General features: G+C 41.5%; 1 protein-coding gene across 1 annotated transcript in view; it reads right to left on the bottom strand.

The window, feature by feature from the left end:
* LOC126093000 (nephrin-like) overlaps positions 1-27610 on the bottom strand; it is a 245731-nt gene that overhangs the window by 73052 nt on the left and 145069 nt on the right. Inside the window, exon 9 of the mRNA XM_049908694.1 lies at positions 22973-23266. Within this exon, the coding sequence (XP_049764651.1) occupies positions 22973-23266 (294 nt within the window). The remainder of the gene's footprint in view (positions 1-22972; positions 23267-27610) is intronic.

Genomic DNA, 27610 nt, shown 5'->3' on the forward strand with positions numbered 1-27610 from the left:
CACACGACAGCTCGCCGGCGGGGGCGCGAGGCATTGCTGGCAGGTAACAGCTGTGGCAGGGACGGACCCGTGCCGCAAATTGCTGTAGCTGGCGCCGAAACTTTTACTTACCCTAGCCACAAGAACGACAAGTACTGAGCGGAGATGGAAAACGTTCCAAACCTCAAATCTGATGTGTACCTAGAGGATGACAAACACTGTATCTCTTTTTGCAAATCAGTGAATTATTACCAAAAAAACTGAGATGGTGTACCAAATCTACTGCTCACTGCTGTACCACAAAATTGCCTGTTACAGCACCTATCTTTTCCTGGATATTTCTCTATGTTTCCTTCCATGGCGCTTGAAATTTCTAGCCTTTAACTGGAGTCTGTCCATTGTTAGTAGGTGCTGATTCCATTTCCTTCTATAATCTACAATTTTGCCATTTAGACAAATTTTTTTTAGTTCTTCTCTTGTATATTGACTCTTTAGTCTGTCTTTGATTGTACTGCCTTTAACTCTTCTCAAGAATTTCATTTCTTGTGCCTCATTGCCGCTTTCTTGACTTTTGGTAATCACTCAGGATTCGCTGCCGTAGATCAGTGTGGGGACTGCAACAGTTTTGTAGAATTTAATTTGAGTATCTTTCTTAGTTTGTTTTTAAAGCTTTTTGTTGACTGTTCCACACACCTGCCTGAGTTTACTAAGATTAGATTCTATGTCTTTTCTATTGTCTTATTCACTACCGGTAAAAAAAGAAAATGAATATTTTATTAAGAACAGTCTGTCATACCAAGTGATTGACTGGTTCTACGTGCCAGTAAGAAAGTTTTGTACAAGTAGATTCTTGCAGAGAAGGAAACAGAAACCAGTCACCGTTAACAACGCTATTTATTTGCACAAATAGCGCGCCATTTCCGGGTTCAAACTGACAGGTTCATCATTAGACAGCCGTTTTAGTTTAAAAAACCTGTGATGTTATTTACATTAGTTGTTGCCTGTTTTATTTCCAACAATTAACGTAAACATCAACAAATGCAATATAAATATGAATGGGCGTTTGTAGATATACTACCTGGTAGGAACCGGTAACGGCGCTATTTGTGTAAATAAATAGTATTATTGGCAGGGACTGGTTGTTCTCTTTTCTTTCCAAGGATCATCTTATGTTTTCTGGACGGCCAGAGCCTGAATAGAGTCAGTATTCGACAAAATAACAGGAAGATAGTTTTCATTCCAAGTTCCAATAACGCTGATACACTAACTTTTATTTGTCGTAATACAAATACAGCAATACAACATTACGTTATTAAACAGTAGAACTGTAGTAAACAGATAACCAACCACTGCTCCTACATTTTAAATTCTGGAACTCCAGAGGGAAGAACAGCTTTGCGCGAAGGCCATACACTGTCTACCAACAGATGTTTGAAAGTCTTTCTCCATGGTTTGGCACCTAGGCCAAGTCTAGAGACATGTAACAGAGTACTGAGCAAATAGCACTGAAAACGCACTTTGTGAAAAAAAGGCGCTTAGAATGTTTTCCATTTCCACCCTTCAGATATCAGGGAGAAGTCTACGAAATTACAATTTCAAACTGTATTCCTTATTAAAATATTTCGCTCTACGGCTTTGTATCATATAATTTCACATGGGAATTTCGACAAAATAACAGGAAGATAGTTTCATTGCAAGTTCCATTAATGCTTATACACTACCCTTTATTTGTCGTAATACAAGTACAGCAATACAACATTACGTTATTAAACAGTAGAACTGTAGTAAAGAGATAACCAACCACTGCTCCTACATTTTAAATTCTGCAACTCCAGAGGGAAGAACAGCTTTGCGCGAAGGCCATACACAAGTCTAGAGACATGCGACAGAGTACTGAGCATATAGCATTGAAAACGCACTTTGTGAAAAAAAAGGCGCTTAGAATGTTTTCCTTTTCCATCCTTCAGATATCATGGAGGAGTCTACGAAATTACAATTCCAGTTCATCTTCAGAAGTGATAGAAAACAGAATGCGAATAACTTAGCAGTGATTCTGTACAGGTCACTGAAAAATTAAAATTTTGTAAATGTAGCGCTGTCACAACAGAAAAGGACGCAGTAGTTTACTCACAAGCACACTTGGAAAAGCACATTGTGAACGGAGATGAGCGAGGTACGTCACTCCTTGTAGCGTATGTAACCTACTCTACTGTGATACTCCACACATATTTGACAAATTATTTTTACCAAACGCAATCCGTAAAAGCGCATTTTCAACGATGTACTTAAAACTATAGCCGCAATACATCTTCCGGGTGTTCCTTCGAGTTGTTGAACACGAAAACGCGCAGTATTAATCAGTCACTTCGAGGAAACCAGAGATATCACAGGATAAATCATCGTAAGAGTACGATTTTACGATAAAGGTTTAAATAACTAAATTTTGTAGTCGTTTTAAATTTCATATACTACAATACTGAATAAAAGGATTTTTAGTTGAGCAGCCCGACTATACAGGGTGTTACGAAAAGGTACGGCTAAACTTTCAGGAAACATTCCTCACACACAAAGAAAGAAAATATGTTATGTGGACATGTTTCCGAAAACCCTTAATTTCCATGTTAGAGCTCATTTTATTACTTCTCTTCAAATCACATTAATCATGGAATGGAAACACACAGCAACAGAACGTACCAGCATGGCTTCAAACACTTTGTTACAGGAAATGTTCAAAATGTCCTCCGTTAGGGAGGATACATGCATCCACCCTCCGCCGCATGGAATCCCTGATGCGCTGATGCAGCCCTGGAGAATGGCGTATTGTATCACAATACGAGCACGAAGAGTCTCTACATTTGGTACCGGGGTTGCGTAGACACGAGCTTTCAAATGCCCCCATAAATGAAAGTCAAGAGGGTTGAGGTCAGGAGAGCGTGGAGGCCATGGAATTGGTCCGCCTCTACCAATCCATCGGTCACCGAATCTGTTGTTGAGAAGCGTACGAACACTTCGACTGAAATGTGCAGGAGCTCCATCGTGCATGAACCACATGTTGTGTCGTACTTGTAAAGGCACATTTTCTAGCAGCACAGGTAGAGTATCCTGTATGAGATCATGATAACGTGCTCCATTGAGCGTAGGTGGAGGAAACTAAAATGAGCTCTAACATGGAAATTAAGCGTTTCCGGACACATGTCCACATAACATCTTTTCTTTATTTGTGTGTGAGGAATGTTTCCTGAATGTTTGGCCGTACCTTTTTGTAACACCCTGTATAGCCATAATAATGATTGCTAGCATGGTTGTGGAAACATGCGCTTAAAACATAACGAGGCATACCTGTTTTATAACGTGTCCTAATGTAATAAAACCATAGTGGCATCGTCACAAAACAAGCTTACCAAGGTCTGACATATTTAAACTATGGTGTAAACTAGGCCCAGTGCTTGTGGAGTCAAACTGTCAGTCGCGCTACTGTTCATAACAAATTGTACAGTACAGTTAAAAGGATAATACATGATCTGAGATTTCCTCGTGGTTATTTAAGGTAAAAATAATAACATGCACAACAACAAGCTTATGGAGCTTATGGCATAATATAAAGCTGATAGAACCAGCCGGTGTGGCCGTGCGGTTCTAGGCGCTTCAGTCTGGAACCGCGTGACCGCTACGGTCGCAGGTTCGAATCCTGCCTAGATTATGGATGTGTGTGATGTCCTTAGGTTAGTGAGGTTTAAGTAGTTCTAAGTTCTAGGGGACTGATGACCACGGATGTAAAGTCCCATAGTGCTCATTTGAACCATTTTTCGAAAGCTGATAGAATAACTAAGGAAGAAACGAAAAAGTTTAAACACCGACTAAAGTAAGTAATCAGTCACGAGAGTGAGACATAGGCGAGAAGTCAGAGGAACTTTACAGCCAGAAGGCCTCACACACCCTGCAAAACGCCGTTCCAAGAAAAGTGTAAGAAAATATTGTAACTCACTTAATTATGTTATCTTGTTAAAAGAAATATACTATGCAAACAGACAAGGGAAAACCGTTAGAGTGAAACCAAAAACGTCAGAAAATGGAGAAAATATGTGGTACACTCTATACTATGTAACGACAGGGCAAGATATACCGGGTGATCAAAAAGTCAGTATAAATTTAAAAACTGAATAAATCACGGAATAATGTAGATAGAGATGTACAAATTGACACACATGCGTGGAATGACATGGGGTTTATTAGAACCAAAAAAAACTCAAACGTTCAGAAAATGTCCGACAGATGGCGCTTCATCTGATCAGAATAGCAGTAATTAGCACAACAAAGTAACAAAAAGCAAAGATGATGTTCTTACAGGAAATGCTCAATATGTCCACCATCATTCCTCAACAATAGCTGTAGTCGAGCAATAATGTTGTGAACAGCACTGTAAAGCATGTCTGGAGTTATGGTGAGGCATTGGCGTCGGATGTTGTCTTTCAGCATCCCTAGAGATGTCGATCGATCATGATACACTTGCGACTTCAGGGAACCCCAAAGCCAATAATCGCACGGACTGAGGTCTGGGGACCTGGGAGGCCAAGCATGGCGAAAGTGGCGGCTGAGCACACGATCATCAGCAAACGACGCGCGCAAGAGATCTTTCACACGTCTAGCACTACTTTCTTTTTCTTTGGTTCTAATAAACCCCATGTCATTCCAAGCATGTTTGTCAATTTTTACCTCTCTATCTGCATTATTTCGTGTTTTATTAAGTTTTCAAATTTATAGTGACTTTTTGATCACCCGGTACATACGAGAGGGGTTCGAAACGTACCCCCCAAATTCTATAAGTCCTTCCAGATCCTCGTGTGCCATGCACTCCGTCTCGCCTTGCATATACGCCTCCCATCCCCTATGCGGATACTCTACGACCTGATTCCTTTCCCCCATCTACTCCTATTCCTCGAACATATCCGCATACTCTACACCTCCGGCCACCTTCATCCCCCTCATCCCCTGATTGCTCCTCTCCTCTCCAACCCCCACCCTCTGCCGCGCCTTCACTGTTGTGTTCCCCCAGCCCTCCATCTATACACCCTTCATCCCCTTTTCCAAGGTGGCTTCCGTTAACTCCCCCTCCCGGATGATGCCCTCTCTCCATTTTCCCTCCTATCAACTCTAATCCTCACTCTCCTCCTTTCCTTTATTCTTTACCCAGGCTCCCTCTTCCCCTCCCCCTCCCCCCTCCATCCTGTTTTCTCCCAGTCTACCATCTCTCTCCCTCCCTTCTCTCTCCTGAGTCCTTTTTCATTTCCCTTCCTCTGCCTTTCCCCATTTCCTCTCGTGTCTGCCCTTCTCCCCCCTTCTGAGTCGTCTCCCTTTGTCGTTTCACTTCCCCCCCGCCCGCCTTTCGTTTTTCCTCTCCTCCCTCCCTCTTTCTTCCCCCTCCATCAGTCCAGATCCCCCCTCCCATCTGCCCTTGCCTGTGGTGTGTCATCTTCATGCTGACCTTTTAGTGCAGTGTTCCCAGTGATTGTTACATGTTGTGCGTCTTTTCTGAAGTGTTGCAAATGGACATCATGCTGCCACAGGGTGTGATTTTTTTTATATCTCTTGTGAACAGAATCCAGACTGTCACTGTGTTTTTTTAATTATCTGTCTACTTTTTCCCTGTCTGCTTCGTGTGTATTTTATTATCATAGCACACCATTTGTTTTATGTTTTAACTTTCCACAATTTTCCGCCGTTTTACATTTTACATCACCGTTTTATCGCCTGTTTTTATTGTCTCTTATCTTCTTATGTTTTAAAAATTCTGTGGGCTGAAGAGCGACGTACTAAGCTATTGCCAGCCAGCCCCCTTCGGGGGGAATCGAAATCCAATAAAGGGAAAAGAGAAGGATCGATAACGTAGATCAGTTTTAAGTAAAGCAAAGTAAGCTGTGAATACAAAATTACGTTGCCGATGAGCACTTTTGCTGGATTCTGCGTTTTACTTCTATAAATTTGAAGCTCTTCCGATAAATCCCAAGCACGGCCTTCTTGTGCTCTGTGGAGAATATGCACAGTTTCATCAATACGCTCTGCAGTATGGCCGATTTTTATTACTTGGCTGTCAATGCCACTTAATCCGTATATTAGAACAGTAGCCGATTCGGCCGATCTATTACTTACCACAATTATTACACTCGATCTTGTATACATCAGAGCCGTCATATTTGTCACGTACACTGTAACGCCGGAAATGCATATCCTCCTATTTCCATCTATTGTACTATTTTTTTTTCCTTGCTTTGTTACCTCAAGATATGACATTTCTGTCTCTTTGTATATTGTAATTGTTTTACTATTTGTATATTTATGCATTTATGTCGATGTATAATTGGTTTGTTTCGTAAATATTATTTGTATTTTTACGCTGGGTCTTGCCTAGGGAAAACTGCTATCGAACGATTACGTCGATAGGTCGTGTGAAGAATCAAAGTGTGTAGGATCTTTGGTAGTGTTAACTCTGCCGCGTGGAGCGCGGGCTGAGGGAAGGAGTCTGGCGGGAGTAGCGAGTGGAGCAGGTGTGTTGTGTGACGCTCCCGCGAGTTGCCGCGCTTTCGGGGTTTGGCAGCATGTAATTGCGCTCGACTTGCGATGATAGTTTCTGACATGGTGTCGCGGACGGGAAACATTAACTAGCGCACATCAAGAGCCCGTTTCGTCTGGTGACCGTGTCGAGAAGAAGGCGCGCCAACATCCAGCTTCTGCAACAGCGACGGCCGACAATGAGTGACTGTCGCCACCTCCTCGATCGACGGCTTCAAACCTTCAATCAACCATCAAGGAAGACTGGAAGCAAGTAAAGTTTTAGAACTGTATGGCAGACCTCAGCTTTTCAAACTGTACCATTTTCGTAACTATAATAACAGCAACTTAGCATGAACCTTTGTTGCTCATTGTCCCAATTGCATTACCAAGCAGGGTCCCTTCCTTTTCCGAAATGAACCCGAGTGTCGTTGAAATTTAAACGCCAGCATTAAAATTATACCATTCGATTTCACTGCTTTAATTTCAAAGTATGCATAGCTGGCTACAATATTCAGATTACATAAGCACAAATTAAGAGTGCGAGTTTTGTTAGCATATTTTAGCGTACCTGTGACTGCAGCTCAGCTTGGTACGTACTAAATTTTACTATTGCTAATTGTTCAGAATCATTTAATTCAAGTTCAAAGTTAAATCTCTTATTTCTAAATTGCGTAGATTCAAGTAGCTTTAGAAATGATTGTTGAGGTAGTCCAAGACTAACCGTATTTTACTTAATTTCGATGTGCTTCAGAAAGAAAGCTCACTATTAACTTCAGTCACTAAATTAACTTTCGATTTTTCGGTTTTATTAATTCTTTTGCTAAATTAAGTCAGGGTGTAGCGAAATTTATTACTTCTGACAAACTTTCAGTTTTCACACTACACGTGTCAACCTTCAGTTGCCACGCTTCTAGTGCTAATTATATGTGTAATAACCTTTCTTTTTCAGTTACTATAGTAATTGTCCTTAGGACTGGCGACCGTGATTTCCCCCAAATCTCAAATACCTAATTACCGCTAGTTAATTGTTAACGTAACGGCTGCACATTTACTTTCTTTATTAACTTTACCCCTTTTCAAAATTAATTTCCACCAGTTTCATTAGTACATTTCCTTTCATTTAGATGTAACCCTTTCCTCCCTCTTTACCGACAGCTTAACTTCGGTGACGATTGCTTTTCCAAAACTCCCATTAGGTACACGCGGTTTCATTTTTCACTGTCATTAAGGTCGGCAAGTGAGGGGGAGGTTACACGTGGCGACCTGGTGACAGGACAATCTTCAGATTTGAGGTTGTTCTGGACACGAATTTTGCATTGTGCAAATCTATTAACAAAGTATTGGTTACGTACAGGCCGTTACGTCAGCGAGAATAAGTAGTGTGAGTAATCCTAATTATATTTGAGGTTTGGCATTTATATTGAAAATTATTAAAATGAGTGAAGGCAACAATTGCCAAAATTTGGTAGAATTGGATACGGAACAATCGGTCGAACAGTGGGAAACGCGCACCGCGGTACCCATTGTTCAGGGGCAGGCGGCTAGCATGAAAGACGCGACCGCCGAAACGCAACAAAGAGCAGAAATGGAATTCCAAACTTTAGAAAATGTTTCGGAATCGGAAGTGAAAATCAAACCTGAATCCCTTTATGACGAATACGGGGGGACAATTAAAGAGGAAGCCGCTACGGAAGTGGAACCGGTAGTTTCCGGGAATTTAACTGATTTATTGAATGTTTTGATTAACGAAATCAAGAGTCAATCGGCCAAGCTAGACAATCAGAACAAAGCTATTAACATTGTTAACAACAATGTTGGAGTTGTTAATACAAAAGTTGATAAAATGAAAGAAGATATTGTTGTAATTAATACCGAAATCGGTAATCTTAAACAGGAAATGATAGGCGTTCAGGCGGAAATTGCGAGCATAAATACTCGTTTTGATTCCGAAATTAGCAGAATCGAGAAAAGTGTAGGAGAAGCAGTTGCTCCGATCATCGAGAATAAGGTGACGGAACAAATTCAATTAGTGAAAAAAGAGGATCAACAGAAGGTGGAAACTTTAAAGGCTTTAGTGTCCGAAGTAGACACTAAAGTGAGGGAGCAGGCTAATACCTGCGAAGAGAAAAAGAGGGAAGTGGAAACACTTGCGACAACCACTTGCCAAGTAATTACGAGAGTGTCGGAATTAGAAAAGAAACTTGACGAAAAACAGAGCTATGTGCCAATCTGTGCACATAGTTCGGAACTGTTGACGAAAGAGGAGCGGTTCGACCCCTTGAAAAAGGGCGGTATACACGCGACGGATTTCATTAAAAATTGTGAAAGAGTTTTACCCAGATCATGGACAAATGAGAGAAAAATTAATGCGGTTATTGATGTGCTGGCTGGTGATGCCAAGCGTTGGGGCTTAAACCTCAACATTACGAACCTGACTTTTGACGAGTTTAAAAATTTGTTTCTGGCTGAATACTGGTCAGAGCAAAAACAGCAAAGTGTCTGGCGCGAATTTGTCGTATCGAGGCCTTTCGATGCGAATTCGCGCGGTTCGATGAGGGAGTTTTGTGAGGGCTGGATCCGCAAGTTGGAATATTTGCGTGATCGTCGCACGGAATCCGAAATAGTCTGGGAACTCTACAAGAAGCTTCCAGATGATACAAAACGCTACGTAGGAAGCAATTATAGGACAGTCAATGATTTCCTGGGGAGAGTTGAGGACGAGGACAATTGGCGCAATAATCGCGACAGTGGTAGAGGCCGTGGTAACAACGGGTACCACAGCAACCACAACAATGATAACTATGGGAATAATGCATACCGCAGCAATAACAATAATGGTTCGGACCGTAATAACAATTGGTACAATGCAAATAATAACAGGAATGACAGAAACCAGTATCATACTAACGTGATACGGGCTTCACAGAATAGTAATAACGCCAGAGGGTGTGATCAGCCGCCTCAGCAGCATCCGGGGAGCGTATCTGCTGGGACGAGACAGGGAAACCATTAGCCGCGCCGGTGAGGTGCCGAGCGGGCGTGGAGAAATTTTGGCGGCCCAATAACAAGAGAAAACCCAGGTGTCGCCGTTATGAAAATTCCGTATGGAATAATCAACGGCGGGAGAGTGTGCCAGTGTTAAGAGAAAAGAGTGCGCCCACAAGTAGTAGATCAGCTGTATACACGGCAGTAGAAAATACATTCACTGTCAGTGAGAACAATTTAAGTAGTGTTCCGGAAATCGATCATAAAGTGGCAGCTGTAATACCCACAGCGGAACTGGAGATTGAGTTTAATAATGATTCACAAGTGTTGAGAGAAGATCAGATGTCGGATAAAACGTCCGTCATCGAGCGAGAGGATGCAGAGAGGGATGAGGTCTGGTTAAGGCAGTTCGGTCGCTTATACGACGAACTAAGAGATTATAGGGGTCTGTATGGGAGAAGCGTTTATGGGAGCGCGTGCAGGATTTTCCGCGTCTCGTCCCGCAGGAAGATAGTGTTTGTGAAATGATAGAAAGTTCTGGCCCTAATCGGCAGACTTTACTAGAAATAGTTGATGTTAAGGGGGAGCACGAGCAAGATTCGTCGTGTTTCGTCCCGCAGGAGTTAGATGTTGAAGTAGTCACGGAAAGTTCTGGCCCTAACCGGCAGACCTTACCGAAAGTTTCAGTGGTAGAAGTAACCGACCCATCCGACGCAAACCTCCAGTTTAAACATTGCGAGAGTATTAAGGAGAAAGATTGCGAAAATTTTAGTGATAGCCGGACACGATTGGTAGAAAAGCACATAGATTACAACGTGTATGAGGTTAGAGCTGACATTATACGGTCAGACGATAGCAGTGTGGGTTGCGCAGATCTAACGGAAGTAATTGCAGAAACTACTGGACACATTCCTCCAGGTAGATTGGCAGATGAGATGAATCTGACCAAAGTGGAATCAACGAAGGTGACGATTAATGAATTGATAGCAAAGCAACACTCACTAGTTGACGAGTTACAGGAAAAGGTTTCGGTATTGGAGGCGAAGCTACAGGCTAAGCCTCAGGACAAACGTGTTGAAATTAAAACTGTATTTGAACAGAGGCTGAAGAAGCCTCCACATAAGCCGGATTTAGGATCAAAGCCGGATGGTTTTTTCTGGAATGACCTGGATATAGACGAGGATTTATTGTGGGAAAATAAAGAAACAGTCGAGGACAAGTGTAGACAGATAGTAGTGTCTGTTAATATGCACGACCTACAACTAAACGTGTTGATTGACACCGGTGCAGAATTGAGTGCTGTATCTGGGAAAATATTTGAGTTACTGAAAGACAGACCCGGCATCGTAGTTTTGCCAGTAACAGGAGTGAAAATTATCGGTGCTACTGGGAAGGCCAGTAAACCGGTCACAAAACAGATTTTTGTCAACTTCGAGATAGGTGGGGCACGATTTGAACAAGAGTTTGTCGTCGTGCCAGACTTAACTACGGAAGTAATTATCGGGTTAGATTGGCTATTAAAGTACCGTGCAGTGATTAATTGTGAAAGCAAAACTTTGACATGTATGTCACAAGATAAAACAATAGTAGTTAGTTTTGACGAGGCAGGAGACTGTGTGCATAGGCAATACAGCCTATACACATTGTTAACTGGCCGGATGCTATTGACGTAGGTATGAATTTGAACTGCCGTAACGTGAGGAATTTCGGCATTGACAAAAGTGTAGAAAGTTTAGTGGAAGAGATAATCAAATTCCCTCCACGGATTGACATTAGTATTGGTGTGAAAAAAGATCGTTTGCGTGAAGTAATGAAGCTAAAAGCCGATGCTCGCACACGTCGTCATGACGCTAAAACGCGTTTTGCTAAGTTTGCAATCGGAGACTTAGTACTTGTAAAAGCTCATGAGAAATCGAGCGAGATAGACAATGAAATCTCTAAATTTAAGTTTGTTTATAATGGACCATGTAAAGTCATTGGTGTACCTCACACAAATGCTTATTGCTTAGAGTATCCAAGCTCTGGAAAACGATTAGGTATACGGAATATTGTAGACTTGAAATTGTACCAACCTAGGATCGATTAATACCACACAATGGGTAATTTGTACAGTATGTAAATATAGAGTGTAAGATTTAAGGATGTGCCATGTTACGATGCTTTTGCCTGACCTAGAGGTCATTAAAGAAGTTGTAATTAATAAGTAATTAATTTTGACTAAATGATTTAAGAGTAACTGATTAGTAATCATCTGAAAAATCCAAGCTGGTAGTTTAAGTTTTCAGCTGAGTCACAGTAGATTAAGGAATGTAAATATGATTTTGTAACTTGCTGTAATATTTCATGAATGTGTGATTTTATTAGTCATTGCCGATGTACTTAGACGCTGTTTTAAGTTTCAGGCTAGTACATGCGTGTCATGATGGACAGTGTTGAGTTATCCGCTGTGATAGTTTTTATGGACTCCTTGAGATTACTCGGGAGTGAGTTTTTCCGAAAGAATTCAGTCAAACGGACGTTCTGGAAACGCCGTTACAAGGGGGAGTGAGATCAAGCGTGCCACACCGGCGGGCGCAACAATAATGGAAAGACCGAGCCGCTGTCGGCTCTTGTGTCGCTGTCGGCTCTTGTTCCGCTGTCGGCATTCTTTGTACTCGCGAGTACGGAATGTGGAGTTGCTTTTCTTCCCGGACAGCTGATGTGAAAGGATTCTGCTGTCAATATTTATGTTTTATTTTATCTGCTGTATATTATTTTCTTGTTTAGCGTTAATTGGACATGACGAGAATATTAATTATGAAAAGGTTACATAAAATTGTGTATTCTATGTAATTAATTATTAGTTTGCGTATTTTGATATACCTGTTTTTTATGACCATGTACTCTGATCAATTTTGCAAATAGTATTCCATTTCTTATAGTGTTACGAATTTTAATGATTTTGGAATAGCTAAACCATTTTCTATGTTTTCTATGAATTTTGATATGTTGTCAACCTGTTTTATTTTGTGCAAGATGACAGAGTGGAATAAGATTAGGAGTGTCTCCACTCAATTATTATTGTCTAAAAATTGGTTTATGATTAATTAGACGAATGCTAAATTTTTTTGATGTTTTGAGCATATGCATTTCTGCTGTTTCTTTTTTGGGACATTTTCTGAGTCTGTTTACGTTACACGAACATCCTCAGACAATGTGGGGCACGTGTAACGCCGGAAATGCATATCCTCCTATTTCCATCTATTGTACTATTTTTTTCCTTGCTTTGTTACCTCAAGATATGACATTTCTGTCTCTTTGTATATTGTAATTGTTTTACTATTTGTATATTTATGCATTTATGTCGATGTATAATTGGTTTGTTTCGTAAATATTATTTGTATTTTTACGCTGGGTCTTGCCTAGGGAAAACTGCTATCGAACGATTACGTCGATAGGTCGTGTGAAGAATCAAAGTGTGTAGGATCTTTGGTAGTGTTAACTCTGCCGCGTGGAGCGCGGGCTGAGGGAAGGAGTCTGGCGGGAGTAGCGAGTGGAGTAGGTGTGTTGTGTGACGCTTCCGCGAGTTGCCGCGCTTTCGGGGTTTGGCAGCATGTAATTGCGCTCGACTTGCGATGATAGTTTCTGACATGGTGTCGCGGACGGGAAACATTAACTAGCGCACATCAAGAGCCCGTTTCGTCTGGTGACCGTGTCGAGAAGAAGGCGCGCCAACATCCAGCTTCTGCAACAGCGACGGCCGACAATGAGTGACTGTCGCCACCTCCTCGATCGACGGCTTCAAACCTTCAATCAACCATCAAGGAAGACTGGAAGCAAGTAAAGTTTTAGAACTGTATGGCAGACCTCAGCTTTTCAAACTGTACCATTTTCGTAACTATAATAACAGCAACTTAGCATGAACCTTTGTTGCTCATTGTCCCAATTGCATTACCAAGCAGGGTCACTTCCTTTTCCGAAATGAACCCGAGTGTCGTTGAAATTTAAACGCCAGCATTAAAATTATACCATTCGATTTCACTGCTTTAATTTCAAAGTATGCATAGCTGGCTACAATATTCAGATTACATAAGCACAAATTAAGAGTGCGAGTTTTGTTAGCATATTTTAGCGTACCTGTGACTGCAGCTCAGCTTGGTACGTACTAAATTTTACTATTGCTAATTGTTCAGAATCATTTAATTCAAGTTCAAAGTTAAATCTCTTATTTCTAAATTGCGTAGATTCAAGTAGCTTTAGAAATGATTGTTGAGGTAGTCCAAGACTAACCGTATTTTACTTAAGTTCGATGTGCTTCAGAAAGAAAGCTCACTATTAACTTCAGTCACTAAATTAACTTTCGATTTTTCGGTTTTATTAATTCTTTTGCTAAATTAAGTCAGGGTGTACCGAAATTTATTACTTCTGACAAACTTTCAGTTTTCACACTACACGTGTCAACCTTCAGTTGCCACGCTTCTAGTGCTAATTATATGTGTAATAACCTTTCTTTTTCAGTTACTATAGTAATTGTCCTTAGGACTGGCGACCGTGATTTCCCCCAAATCTCAAATACCTAATTACCGCTAGTTAATTGTTAACGTAACGGCTGCACATTTACTTTCTTTATTAACTTTACCCCTTTTCAAAATTAATTTCCACCAGTTTCATTAGTACATTTCCTTTCATTTAGATGTAACCCTTTCCTCCCTCTTTACCGACAGCTTAACTTCGGTGACGATTGCTTTTCCAAAACTCCCATTAGGTACACGCGGTTTCATTTTTCACTGTCATTAAGGTCGGCAAGTGAGGGGGAGGTTACAACACTTCTCAGCTTACGTTTTACGCCAAATTGTAGGGTGCTGTTAACCTGAAAATCGAATCGGCGTTTAGATTTACTAAAACATTTCCCTGTTTACTGGGACATATTGCCGTGGAATTTCTTCAGATGATTTTCATTGTTTCCTTATTACTACCATTACCTGGCTGCGTGTGCGGTTGCTTACTATTGGTTTTCTGTTTCTGTAGCCTGTTGTACGGGCGCATAACATCATTTAACGAAAAAAAAAACATTGTTTCCAGAGCCTTGAAAGTAATAAGATTTCGCTATGGGAAATATTATTGTTTTAGGACGTGATCTGTCCACTACTTGTATTTCATTTCCCATGTTTTGCTGCAGGCCTGAAAACGGTCATTGATGACCGAAATTGGTAGTCTAAGGAAATTCGTAAGCTAAGGACCAAAAGCTTTACGATCATTTGCGGAAATAAAACAAATTTATTCTACACTTCCTGGATCACTGGTTTAATCCGCGGCCATGTAGCAGCTTGTGAAAATATGTTACAGAAACGTGGGTTCTGAAACGCTCCATCTTAGATATCTTTCCTAATTCTCCTCATAATTACAGTAAACACGAGAAACAAACAAAAGCAGAACTTACTAGCAATATATGAAACTTTACCTTAGTTGAAATGCTCAGAACGCTCTCCTTTAGCAAGGATACGTGCACCAATCCGCCATCGCACTGAATCGCTGGTGTACTGAGTGAGTTTAGATTCGGAGAGCACGGATGCCAGGGAACTGGTACACCTGTCCGTCTGTAGCTGAATCCGTGATTTAGAATCGTACGTACATTAACGGTGGAATGAGGAGGAGTGCCATCGAGCATGAAGTACTTGTTTTGTCGCACTCGTAAAGGCACATGCTCTAGCAGAACAGGTAAAGTATACTCTTAGAAAGCATGCTAAGATTCTTCACTGAGCATGGGTGGAAGAACATGAGGTCCTAACAAACACTCATCAACAATGACGGACCAATATGTTGACAAAAGATCTTTTTTGATGACATGACTTGCACAATTTCGTGAGGATTCTGTACGGCTCATAAGTAATCACGTTGAATCCAAGCCTCATCCATGAACAGCACATTTGCACTAAAGTGAGGGTTGACACAAAAACAGTATCCAGTGAACCATTCGCTGAAGCGTATCCCTGCAGGAAAATCAGGTGCTGGTAGTGCCTGCACAGGCTGCACGTGGTACGCATGCTCCAGGCTCTCCAGTAACACTCTCTAGAGAATCATCTGGTCAGCATAACTTGTTGTAGCTAATTGTCTACGCTGACACTAGGGTTGCCGTCAACTTCACGAATAGGTTTTTACTGCAGCTGAGGTGAACTCGTACCTCTAGGCCTCCTCCAGTCGCTTATTGTTATCTTAACCGTCCCATTCTCGCTAAGACCGTAATTTCGACAAGAAAACGTTTCACGTTTCCCACGACCAACGCGGTTGTCAAAAGAAGTAGAAAACGAGCTGCCACATAGAAATAAAACGTTTCCGAATGTATGTCTGTAAAACATATTTTTCCCTCCACGTAAGTGGAAGGTTTCCTGAAAGTTTGACCGTATCTATTTCTTACAACACGTAAAATGATGTCAAAATTTTTAAAATTTTCATCCTTTGCAAACTCACTGTGCTCTGTTGAGAAATTATCCGAGTCATTTTGATTAGCAATGTAAATCTCCAATTCCTCAATGGTGATGAAGCCCCTTCCTCACTAACCTAAGGACATCACACACACCCATGCCCGAGGCAGGATTCGAACCTGCGACCATAGCAGCAGTGCGGTTCCGGACTGAAGTGCCTAGAACAGCTAGGCCACAAGGGCCTGCCTGTTTATAATCGTCGACACGTTATCATACGTCACAAATTATGATTGTGATTAAAACACTTGTGCAGCAAGATTACACAGCCTCGGATCTTCAAAGTTAGCAGATTAACAGAATATAAGATAAAATCATAAACCAAGTACTGGATAAAGCGGAGAGAACGCCGGTAAAATTTACAACTTTTCGTCGCTTTGTTGGCAATATTTCGTGTAATAGAGCCAAAATCCTGCAGAAATTTGCGGTAACAGTGGTTTTCTGCCCACAGTCTAAGGTTGCATACCTTTTAGGGTCTGCGAAGGACAATTTTTCTTACGGGACTCTGGGGTTGATTAACTACCTTGCCATTGTTGGGTGGCTTACATAGGCTGATTCACGTGCACCAAGGTAGAGTGCTGCATCGAACACTAACGTTGCACTCGCCTTCTGCGAACAGCCTACTCCACCATTATTGAACTGGAAGATGCGTGCAGCGCCTGGCATCGTTGACGGGGGCCTCCTGTGCGGCCCTCTTGCCCACGGGACGTCAGACAACTGAGCGGATCGCGGCACAACACCGAAATGGCGGGAACCACGGAAGCAGACCATGGAGAAAAAAAGTCAACACCAGCGCCATAGGTATAGAAATCGCCCTATGTTTTAGATCGTATAAAAATGATAATTTTACTGTGTCTTTTTAACTTCGATAAGTACAGATTTTAACCTTGACATCTACAGATTTTAATTAAGTATTTTTTGAGATAAAAGTTAATCACAAAAATCTACTGAATACAGTATGTGCATATGTAATGTAACAAATGTACCAGACACCACCTGTCGGTAATAGTGTTATAATTAATATAAATGACGTGCATTCTGCCAACCAATTTTATGTGACGCAGCATGTGAAAGTTGCTGTATTTGGACGGGCTACTCCTGTAATCGAAGTATCAGGTACGTTCTGGTACATTTGATGTTGACTAGATAGGATGAAAAAGAGTTGCATTCGTGAAATAGTAAATTAGTAACATTATCGTTAAAGATCTGAAGATGGGTCTAGATGAACCGAAACAGGTCATATGAATAAACATTTTGCAGTCAAGACGGATTATAAGTAACATTGGAATTTATTTTGGTGGAGATTTGATAAACGCTGACTTTCACTTCATTCCGTACTTCCTCTTTTGTCGAGCTTTTGCTAATAGCAGTAATTGTATTTTAGTAGCATCGTATTTGTGAATTACTGGCATCTTTTGCTAAATTTTTGGGATATTTAATTCAGTGTCAGGTTAAATATCGGTGCTCGTTTGCGTACCAGAAAGTTTAAAGTCCGTTTTTCATTTTGATACGAGTTGCGATATGGTCTCTTCGGAAATCATCCATAGTCTTGTTGGATGACTGCAATGATTTTTAGTTCTTTTAAGACTTTTTTTAAAAAAATGGGTAGACATCATTCTGAGTTTGAAAATTCTTCAAATTTCAAGCAGTTTCTTTCCATTTTGCTTCTGCCATTTTTCTGTTTTCTTTTAATATTGATGTTTATGAACAGAAAGTAATACAAAACTGGGATGTCATAAACTGTTATCGACTTGTACCATGTGGGCTTGTCGATCCCACTTAGTGTTGCTATTCAGACTGCTCAAGTAGAAAATAAACTTAACTTTCGCAATTTTATTTTGTTTTAACACGTCAGCAATAGTTCCACGTGGTACACTGAGAAACTCATATATATATATATATATATATATATATATATATATATATATATATATATATATATATATATATATATATATATATAACCTATCACATATTGTATTTCGGTTTTATTTTACAGGTTTTTGTTTGCGACGTTTACTTCAGAAGAAAAGCTCCATCGTCAAAGTTTGCAAGATTTACACAGTCAAGACTATACGTCACAACCTGGCGGAGCTTATGCACTTGTAGCATGTTATGTTGTTATAGAAATGGGAAAACATATGACGCGTTGTAAGAAACAAATCACAGCACTGTAAAATAACAGCATATTACGCCATTGTTTTTCATTGGTGGTGCATGCTGAAATTCCCCAAAGATATTTTTTTCATGGTGCAAATACATTATTAACAAATAGAAATATGAAAAAGGTGACAATAATGATTTCGTTTGACTAAAGATATTTGATAAAAGTAGTTCTGTCTTGTTTACATGACATACTAGGCAAACAATATCTCTGCCAAAGGCTGTAAGCCTCTTACTACTACTAGAAATTAAATTGTTATCAAGAAGAGAATTCAGAGTGATTTACAATTAATTTGTATCACGAGTTTATCCTGAAGGAACTGATGAAAATACTATGTAATATTAACCATTACCATGGAACTTCAGCCCTCCTCTTCCGCACACTGCAAGTGAAACGGCTCGTTGGCAGTCGGTTTCCTCGACGCCATGCATTATTCGAAAAGACGCGAAATAGCGACTCACTGGTCGACAATAAATCCCTCCAATCAGATACTGTCCAGTTTCTGTGTTTTTGGGCCATTTAATACATGCAGATACGTGTACTGTCAACACTGGTCTTTTTGCCAGCTACCCGACTCCAAATGTGCACGTTCCTTCGCAATTTTCGCTGATAAGATGGCCCTTCATTTAGCATCAGCTGCAATTTCTGGAGAGTTTTGAGCCGACTGTAACTGACAATGCATAGCACTTGTCTTCGATCCTTGTCATTAGGATTCTTCATTACTGTTATTATAACACATTACATGGCTGCGACTGGTACACAATTACTTGTAGGTACATTGTCTGCGCTGATACACCAAGAAATCGGAATACGTCACTAACCACTCCAAACAAGATAACTCCTTTCGGCCGTTTTGTCATGTCTTCACTGTACCATTCTTATTAAGCTGATTTCGTTCAGTCGACTGGCACATGGTTTATGTCAGCGGTGGAGATCCACACTCCCACTTAGAACACCCCCTACACCATCTACAGCGGTCCAGTGACTGATCAGTCCTTTTAAGATGGTTAATAACATGGCCATCATCTGTAGTGCGTTCAGAGCAGTGTGGTGGTCATTGTCGCTGGCTGCCGTGTTGGGGGTTGACAATTCAAACCCGCACCTTCGCTTCCCCAGCAGTTACTCCGTATTTATCGTTTGTGGAAGTTCAAATGGTTCAAATGGCTCAGAGCACTATGGGACATAACTTCTGAGGTCATCAGCCCCCAAGAACTTAGAACTACTTAAACCTAATTAACCTAAGGACATCACACACATCCATGCCCGAGGCAGGATTCGAACCTGCGACCGTAGCAGTCGCGTGGTTCCAGACTGTAATGCCTAGAACCGCTCGGCCACCCCGGCCGGCGGTTGTGGAAGTTTCTGAAATACTTTATGTTTATAACGTTTGCGTGTTCTGTAACTTTCGATGATTCTATAAATAACTACAAGGTAGAACATTCGTGCTTTGTACAAACATCTGCACTCAGCCTGTAGGATTTCAACTCTCATATGGCTGTACGTAGGTATCAGTAATAAACGTGCTTTCCTTGTCGAGTGTAGTACTTCAACGGCGACCCTGCCTTCGGATATGCGCTTGATTGGGGTTTCGACATGAGATTGATTGATGGAGACGCTGGGTGCTTCAAAACTTCTACATTACCGTGTTTCCAATCATGCAACGTAGAAGCCGTCGCCTAAACGTGCAGAAACAGGAATGTAAGTAGTACATCATTCCTAAGATCCGTACATTCAGGATACAGATGGATTCAAAAGAGTAGTAAGAGATCTGCACCTCAGACATACATCAGCGTTTTCCGGAGAAGCCTCTCAGGACACGACGGAATGGCTAACACGATTAACCGAGTCGCCAAATACAACAGGTATGATGACAAAATGTGTTTGGCAAATGGACTTGTCAAAGCTCAACAGTGGTTCAATAACGATGAAGAGAAGATAAATAGCTAGGACAAATTCTAGGCCGAACTCAAGGAAACACTTGGCAACAGTCAGCAGCAAGCACAATTAGCAGAACAAAAACATGATCAAACTTCGTAAGGAAAAGTTCACACAGAATTTTTCAGTGCTATTCCACATCGTTAATCCGATCATGACAGGAGCGGACAAAATACCTTTGCAAAGATCTTCTACTGAAGTACGTATACCACAACGACAGAGTGATACCAGCGAATAGAGGAAACTGCAAAGAGTGAGTGGTTATGGGATAGGTGCCGTTCTACTTCAGGTTCAGGAAGCTGCTGAATAAGTGTGGTTCCAAAGTACTATTGACAAGCGAGGGCAATCAACAAATTACAGCCATAATTATTCGGCAAATCAATCACCGTTGTGACCTCCTTTCGCTATGCTGGCTGAGTAGCCCGAAGGATCCGTTGGGTCGAGTGGTGAGATGAATACTGAGGTTTCACAGTGGTATTCGGAACTCTCAGTCAACACTGCATTAAATGACATTACTACTAAACAGAGGAAAGATCCGGCGCTAATGAAAATTATAGAAGCCTTGAAGGAGGAGGAACCGACCAAAGGAGAATTCCAGAAAATAAACGGAGCTTTGTACAAGAGGAATTGTGATTCAGTGGGGAGGAAATGGTTACTCATCATCTCAGTGCATTTATGATCAGTTATCCTGAAGTATTTCAACAATGCTCCAACATCTCGTCGCCTGGGTTTCCTGAAGACCCTAGGTAGAATCAGATACATGTATCACTGGCGAGGCCGGCCGATGTGGCCGAGCGGTTCTAGGCGCTTCGGTGCTCAGAGTGATCGTGCATGACCTCCGTATGAAGCCTTACTACAGTGCAGAGACGCAAATCGGCTGTGTGAGGTCAATGAAACAAATGACTCACTTGACGATGGCTTTGTTTCGATGGGAGGGCTATCTTCAATGCTCATCGTAGTGTAGAGGATGTAACAACACGGCCAGAGAGCCAGCGTCCACCAGCGCTATGATACAGAGGAACACTGAGAAGATCAAGATCCGTCGTGCTGTAGTCAGCTCCAGTGAGAACTTCTAAAAAAAGCGGGCGCTGTTTATCAGGAGAGGAGTCAATGAGATGAGCCATGGTGCATACAGTAGCATGCTGTGTTTCGTCAGTTAAAACCTGCCAATCAGCAATTGTTTGTTATTTAGAATGTATCATTTCTGGAGGTTTCTTGAAATGTATTATGTTTGTAACGTTCGTATACTGTGTAACATTCAGTGTGTGTATGAATACTAGCTTTCTAAGAGTTTGAATTTCGAATAAACGGCTGTGCTCTCGGAGGACTTCATTCCTGTTTTGACTGTACGTTGATGCCAGTCACAAATGTGCTTTCACTGTCAAATATTGTACTTCAGTGACAATTCTGCTTCTGATTGTAGTTTCGAAAAAGTAGTTCAAATGGCTCTGAGCACTGTGGGACTTAACATCTGTGGTCATCAGTCCCCTAGAACTAAGAACTACTTAAACCTAACTAACCTAAGGACATCACACACGTCCATGCCCGAGGCAGGATTCGAACCTGCGACCGTAGGAGTCACGCGGTTCCAGACTGAAGCGCCTAGAACCGCACAGCCACACCAGCCGGCAGTAATTTCGAGGTGACCTATTTTGTCCTAAGAGTTTAGCAGAGTTAAGGACAATGCTGTGCGACTTTCTATCCTGCCAGTTATGGCTGTAACATGGTAACTCAAGAAGTATAGATCACTAATTAGCTGCAATATTCACTGACAATCTCATGATCGTTGTATATTATGGTATTGGTCTTTATGTAGGGATCGCTGCTGTGATGTGTTATTGGAGTGAAACGTGTCAGTATAGTGCTGTCGTTACAGACAAGAGGAATTGCAGTTTTTGTACCACTGGAAGTGAGCAGATCTCCATCTAGATGGCATGATAGCTGGATCTGTGTGTATTGCGTGTGATCAGTGCCTGACAGACGCAGCATGCGATATTATATCTGCAGCCAATACCTGAAAAGAGAAAGGTGTGGTGTTTTTCGGTGGCCAGCACACAAAAGATTCAGGTAACAGTGTTTTATTCATAGTCACTAGATGAAAGATGCAGAAAGTGATGTTTTATCTGTAGCTAGTACCTGAAAGAATCAGAGCGTGTCGTTCTAACCACAGTCACTACCTGAAATACGCAGTGTGTGGTGATTTACCAGTGGCCATTGCCTGATATACGTTTAGTGTGGTCTTTTACCTGCAGCTGCTATCTGCAGGGTGCATGGTGCTGCGTTTTATCAGTGGCCGCTGCCTCAGAGACACAGAATGCAATTTTTTACCTGCTGGCACTACCTGAAAGACGAAGAAGGTGGTGTTTTACCTGCGGTCACTACCTGAAAGATGCATGGCACAGTGTTTTACCTGCGATCACTACCTGAAAGACGCAGGGCGCTGTGTTTTACCTGCCGTCACTATCTGAAAGACACAGGGCACAGTGTTTCACCTGCAGTCACTACCTGAAAGACGCAGGGCGCGGTGTTTTACCTGCTGTCACTACCTGAAAGACGCAGGGGACAGTGGTTTACCTGCAGTCACTAACTGAAAGATGCAGGGCACAGTGTTTTACCTGCGGTCACTACCTGAAAGACGCAGGGCGCGGTGTTTTACCTGCAGTCACTACCTGAGAGATGCAGGGCACAGTGTTTTACCTGTGGCCACTACCTGAAAGACATAGGGCACAGTGTTTTACCTGGAGTCACTACCTGAAAGATGCAGGGCGCAGTGTTTTACCTGCGGCCACTACCTGAAAGACACAGGGCACAGTGTTTTACCTGGAGTCACTACCTGAAAGATGCAGGGCACAGTGTTTTACCTGCGGTCACTACCTGAAAGATGCTGGGCGCGGTGTTTTACCTGCGGCCACTACCTGAAAGACGCAGGGCGCGGCCTGCGCGCCGACGGCGTTGTCGGACCAGCAGAGCAGCGTGCCGTAGTCGAGGTCGGAGCGCACCGTGTAGCGCAGCAGCGACAGGCTGCCGTTGCTGGCGAAGTGCTTGCTGTCCACCTCCATCGTCTCGCCCGAGTTGTTGAACTTCCAGCGGAAGGTGCGCGCCGGCGGGTCGCTCTGCACGCGGCACCACACGTCCAGCGTCTCGGAGCGCGACGCGCCCACCACCACTGCGCGCTCCTCGGAGCACCTCGGCGCGTCTGCAGCGTCACAAAAGCATTGTCCATTGTGAGCACAATGTGTTCTGTGGTCATCACCAAGGTGACGAAGTCAGTTTCGTCTCAGCTGGTTACACCATCGCCAGTTATCGAAATTTCAGTTGCTAATGAAATTTCCAAAAATATATTATTGCTGTAGGAAACCATGTCGTGCTTGAAGGGAGTCTAAGGGGGTGCACTTATATGTGGCATAAAATGCTGTAATGATGCTAATGTAAACTAAAATGAAACTATTATATTGTAAACGATGTATGTCTGCGATGGGCCCAGTAAGCGGATCGCTGACTTTGCGCGACTGCAGAGCCAAAAATACTGCTTCTGGTCTGAGATTGTAGAGTAGGAGTAAGAGAGGTGCTTGGTGCAAAGTAGTGTGTGTTTCAGTCTGTGAACGAAAGATGATGGGGTAGGCGGTTCTTGTGGTGTGCTCGGTAAAGCCACGAAGTGTTAGATTATAATGTAAAAACTTTCTCACACCAATATTTTGTGTTACACCACACGTAAAATAGGTAGCTAAAAATCATAAATGATTTTATAATAAAATCTAAGGTGAAATAATGAAATGTAAATTTAATTGTGTACAAGAAAGTATTACTGGATTGATTTTCCAAAGAAGCTTTACGAGTACATGTATTTTGGAAATATAAATGTGGAAGCAAAAGTCTTCTCGCAGTTAAGGTAAATAAATTAATTTTTTATTACATTCCCTTTGCCAGCAGGTTAGTGTAAATGATTTGACTAATAATTGGTAACAGTGAGTTCTGTGTTGAGAAACCCCAGAATGTACGTAAACGGATTTGATTTATAGGCTAGTTAGATATTTGTTAATAAAGGTATACGTAATTTGGTGATTTGTCTTTATGTGTTTTAGTGATGTTAAATAATAATTGCAGTATAAGTCTCATTGTTTGGACTACGTCAAAAAAGAACAGTTTTAATTTACTAAAAAGAATGTCACTTTTCTGTGTAATGTAATTTCAATTGTCAGATGTTTTGAATTAACTGCGAATACAAGATCATTATTTAAAAAGTCAGTGTTAGTATGTCACCCATATCACTACCGCCTCCCTGTCCAGGTCATATGTTTTTTAAAAGTCATTCAATGTTTCTTAAAAGTTTTCATTTATCAGCTAAAAGAATTTCATGTATATTTCAAAGTATTACTGCCAGCATTGCACACCGCTCAGCCTGCACCTGGTATATTTTATTCTTCCTCATGACAGAGAAGACAATAACACAATCCACCGTAAGACAAATTTATTTATTTTTTATGTGCACAGGGATCAAAGTTATCACTTTTGAACAGGGGCAGATGATTCAGTACCTAAGGGGCTGTATGTATTTTGCAATGACTGTTTATCTTTATTGGTACTGGGAGTTGCGTTGCGCAATCAGTTCGTATAAAGTTTTGCTAACAGTAACACAGATGTGCAGAACTATAGACCTATATATCTAACGTCGATCAGTTGTAGAATTTTGGAACACATATTGTGTTCGAGTATAATGACTTTTCTGGAGACTAGAAATCTACTCTGTAGGAATCAGCATGGGTTTCGAAAAAGACGGTCGTGTGAAACCCAGCTCGCGCTATTCGTCCACGAGACTCAGAGGGCCAGAGACACGGGTTCCCAGGTAGATGCCGTGTTTCTTGACTTCCGCAAGGCGTTTGATACAGTTCCACACAGTAGGAGCATATGGACTATCAGACCAATTGTGTGATTGGATTGAAGAGTTCCTAGATAACAGAAACCAGCATGTCATGCTCAAAGCAGAGAAGTCTTCCGAAGTAAGAGTGGTTTCAGGTGTGCCGCAGGGGAGTGTCGTAGGACCGTTGCTATTCACAATATACATAAACGACCTTGTGGATAACATCGGAAGTTCACTGAGGCTTTTTGCGGATTATGCTGTAGTATATCGAGAGGTTGTAACAATGGAAAATTGTACTGAAATGCAGGAGGATCTGCAACGAATTGACGCATGGTGCAGGGAATGGCAATTGAATCTCAATGTAGACAAGTGTAATGTGCTGCGAATACATAAAAAGAGAGATCCTTTATCATTTAGTTACAATATAGCAGGTCAGCAAATGGACGTAGTTAATTCCATAAATTATCTGGGAGTAGGCATTAGGAGTGATTTAAAATGGAATGACCATATAAAGTTGATCGTCGGTAAAGCAGATGCCAGACTGAGATTCATTGGAAGAATCCTAAGGAAATGCAGTCCGAAAACAAAGGAAGTAGGTTACAGTACGCTTGTTTGCCCACTGCTTGAATATTGCTCACCAGTGTTGGATCCGTACCAGATAGGGTTGATAGAAGAGATAGAGAAGATACTATGGAGAGCAGCGCGCTTCGTTACAGGATCATTTAGTAATCGCGAAAGCGTTACGGAGATGATAGATAAACTCCAGTGGAAGACTCTGCAGGAGACAAGTTCAGTAGCTCGGTACGAGCACTTGTTGAAATTTCGAGAACATACCTTCACCGAGGAGTCAAGCAATATATTGCTCCCTCCTACGTATATCTCGCGAAGAGATTATGAGGGTAAAATCAGAGAGACTAGAGTCCACACAGTGGCATACCGACAATCTTTCTTTCCACGAACAATACGAGACTGGAATAGAAGGGAGAACCGATAGAGGTGCTCAAAGTACCCTCCGCCACACACCGTCAGGTGGCTTGTGGAGTATGGATGTCGATGTAGATGTAGATGTAGATGTAGAGTAAACACAATACTTGCAGTTACAAAACGCTACACGTCAACTCCAGTTCTCTACGCATTCTCACTTAAGTATTTCAAATAATTTTAAAGAACTTTACATGTTCTGGAACGCATAATTCTTAAGAATATTTACGAAAAATATTTAAACCTAACCTTCCAAAAAATTTGGAAGCAAATATTTTTTTTACACAAACCTCTGTAAAAAGTCAGAAACTGCCTGAAAAAGAATGAACATTTTGAAAATATTACATGTGAATCATATTTCAGTTTTAAAACATAGAAGTATTCCAAGATAAACAATAAAATACCGTAAGAGGTATGAAACTGTTTGGCACGTGTAACGAAAACAGATCTCGCAGAAACTTCAGGTGTGGAAGTTGTTAAGAGAATTGTAAAATTAATTTTGGTAACTTCTGAGGTTTCGTTATTGTACTCTGTACCTACGAACGCAGTTTATTTAAGAGATATTCCGTGTGCAACAGCGCGCGAGGACTAGCATGCTGTGGCCCGGATACATATTCCGGCGGGTCGCCTTATTAGGACCGAGAATGTTCCCTATCTCCCGAAAATATTGTACTTACAGCTCTTACAAATTCTTCACCACTGCATCCGTCACAAAAACCACAGATGAGCAATTTACAGAAGTACCTGGAGGTACTTTGAAGCCAGCATTTCCCGTGGATTCGTGCCGAATTGTAAATCTGTTCACGATTTACACGTTTCGTATAGGGAACCCTCTGGCATTTTGCCCTCTGAATGCAATAAATGCATAGTCTGCAAAAATGTAGCTCTCTAGAACGCTATGACTCTTCGCTACATGCTAAATTGGCGTTCATTGTCATGTTTTCTGAAAATCGGTTTCCTTTAGGAGACAAAGAATGATCGTTTCTCAAACGCTCATACTACGTTTTATGTTATAATTGGGCACGGGCGTTTATGACCAAAGGATACTCACCTATGTGGTGAATTCTAACACAGTTCTGCCGATGACTTCTTTATTAAATCTGCTGTCCCGTTTGTGCATCTTTCGCGGTGAATGGAGCGCTCACACTAACAGACTCTCGAGAAGTTAAGATGCCGCTAACATGTTGCGGTGATCTCTCTGAGACATCTCTGCTTCTGCCGTCAGTTCTGCTGCTTGAAATAAGTTCTTCTTCGTGATGAGCAAGTTTGATGAAAAACGCCAAGACATTAGGTATCACTTATTTTATTTGAGATGTAACGCCCATTCGGTCCATCACACACCAATACGACGTGGAGTAGGAACTATTCTATGGACAGTACGCTACTCTTCCATACCACTAATAATTTTCTATAAATAAGAAAGAGTTCACGCAACAAAGCGAAATCAAACGCGCGGCAGTACTGAATAGTAACGATTGACCAGTCGCTGCCTGATACGGTAACGATTCAGGGCCAGGGGTGACACTTCGACAGACATAACAGGATGGTCTCGTAACGTAACTGTACTATCCACGCTAGTAACTGTTGAGATACATTTAGCATTTATAAGAGCATTAAATGTACTTGTTACCTGAGACTTGACAAACCCTTGACTAACCGCTCCACTTATGTATATTTCGCTATATGACGCATGAAATGAGC

The sequence above is a fragment of the Schistocerca cancellata genome, chromosome 1, assembly GCF_023864275.1.
Source record: "Schistocerca cancellata isolate TAMUIC-IGC-003103 chromosome 1, iqSchCanc2.1, whole genome shotgun sequence".
NCBI classification, from domain to species: Eukaryota; Metazoa; Arthropoda; class Insecta; order Orthoptera; family Acrididae; genus Schistocerca; species Schistocerca cancellata.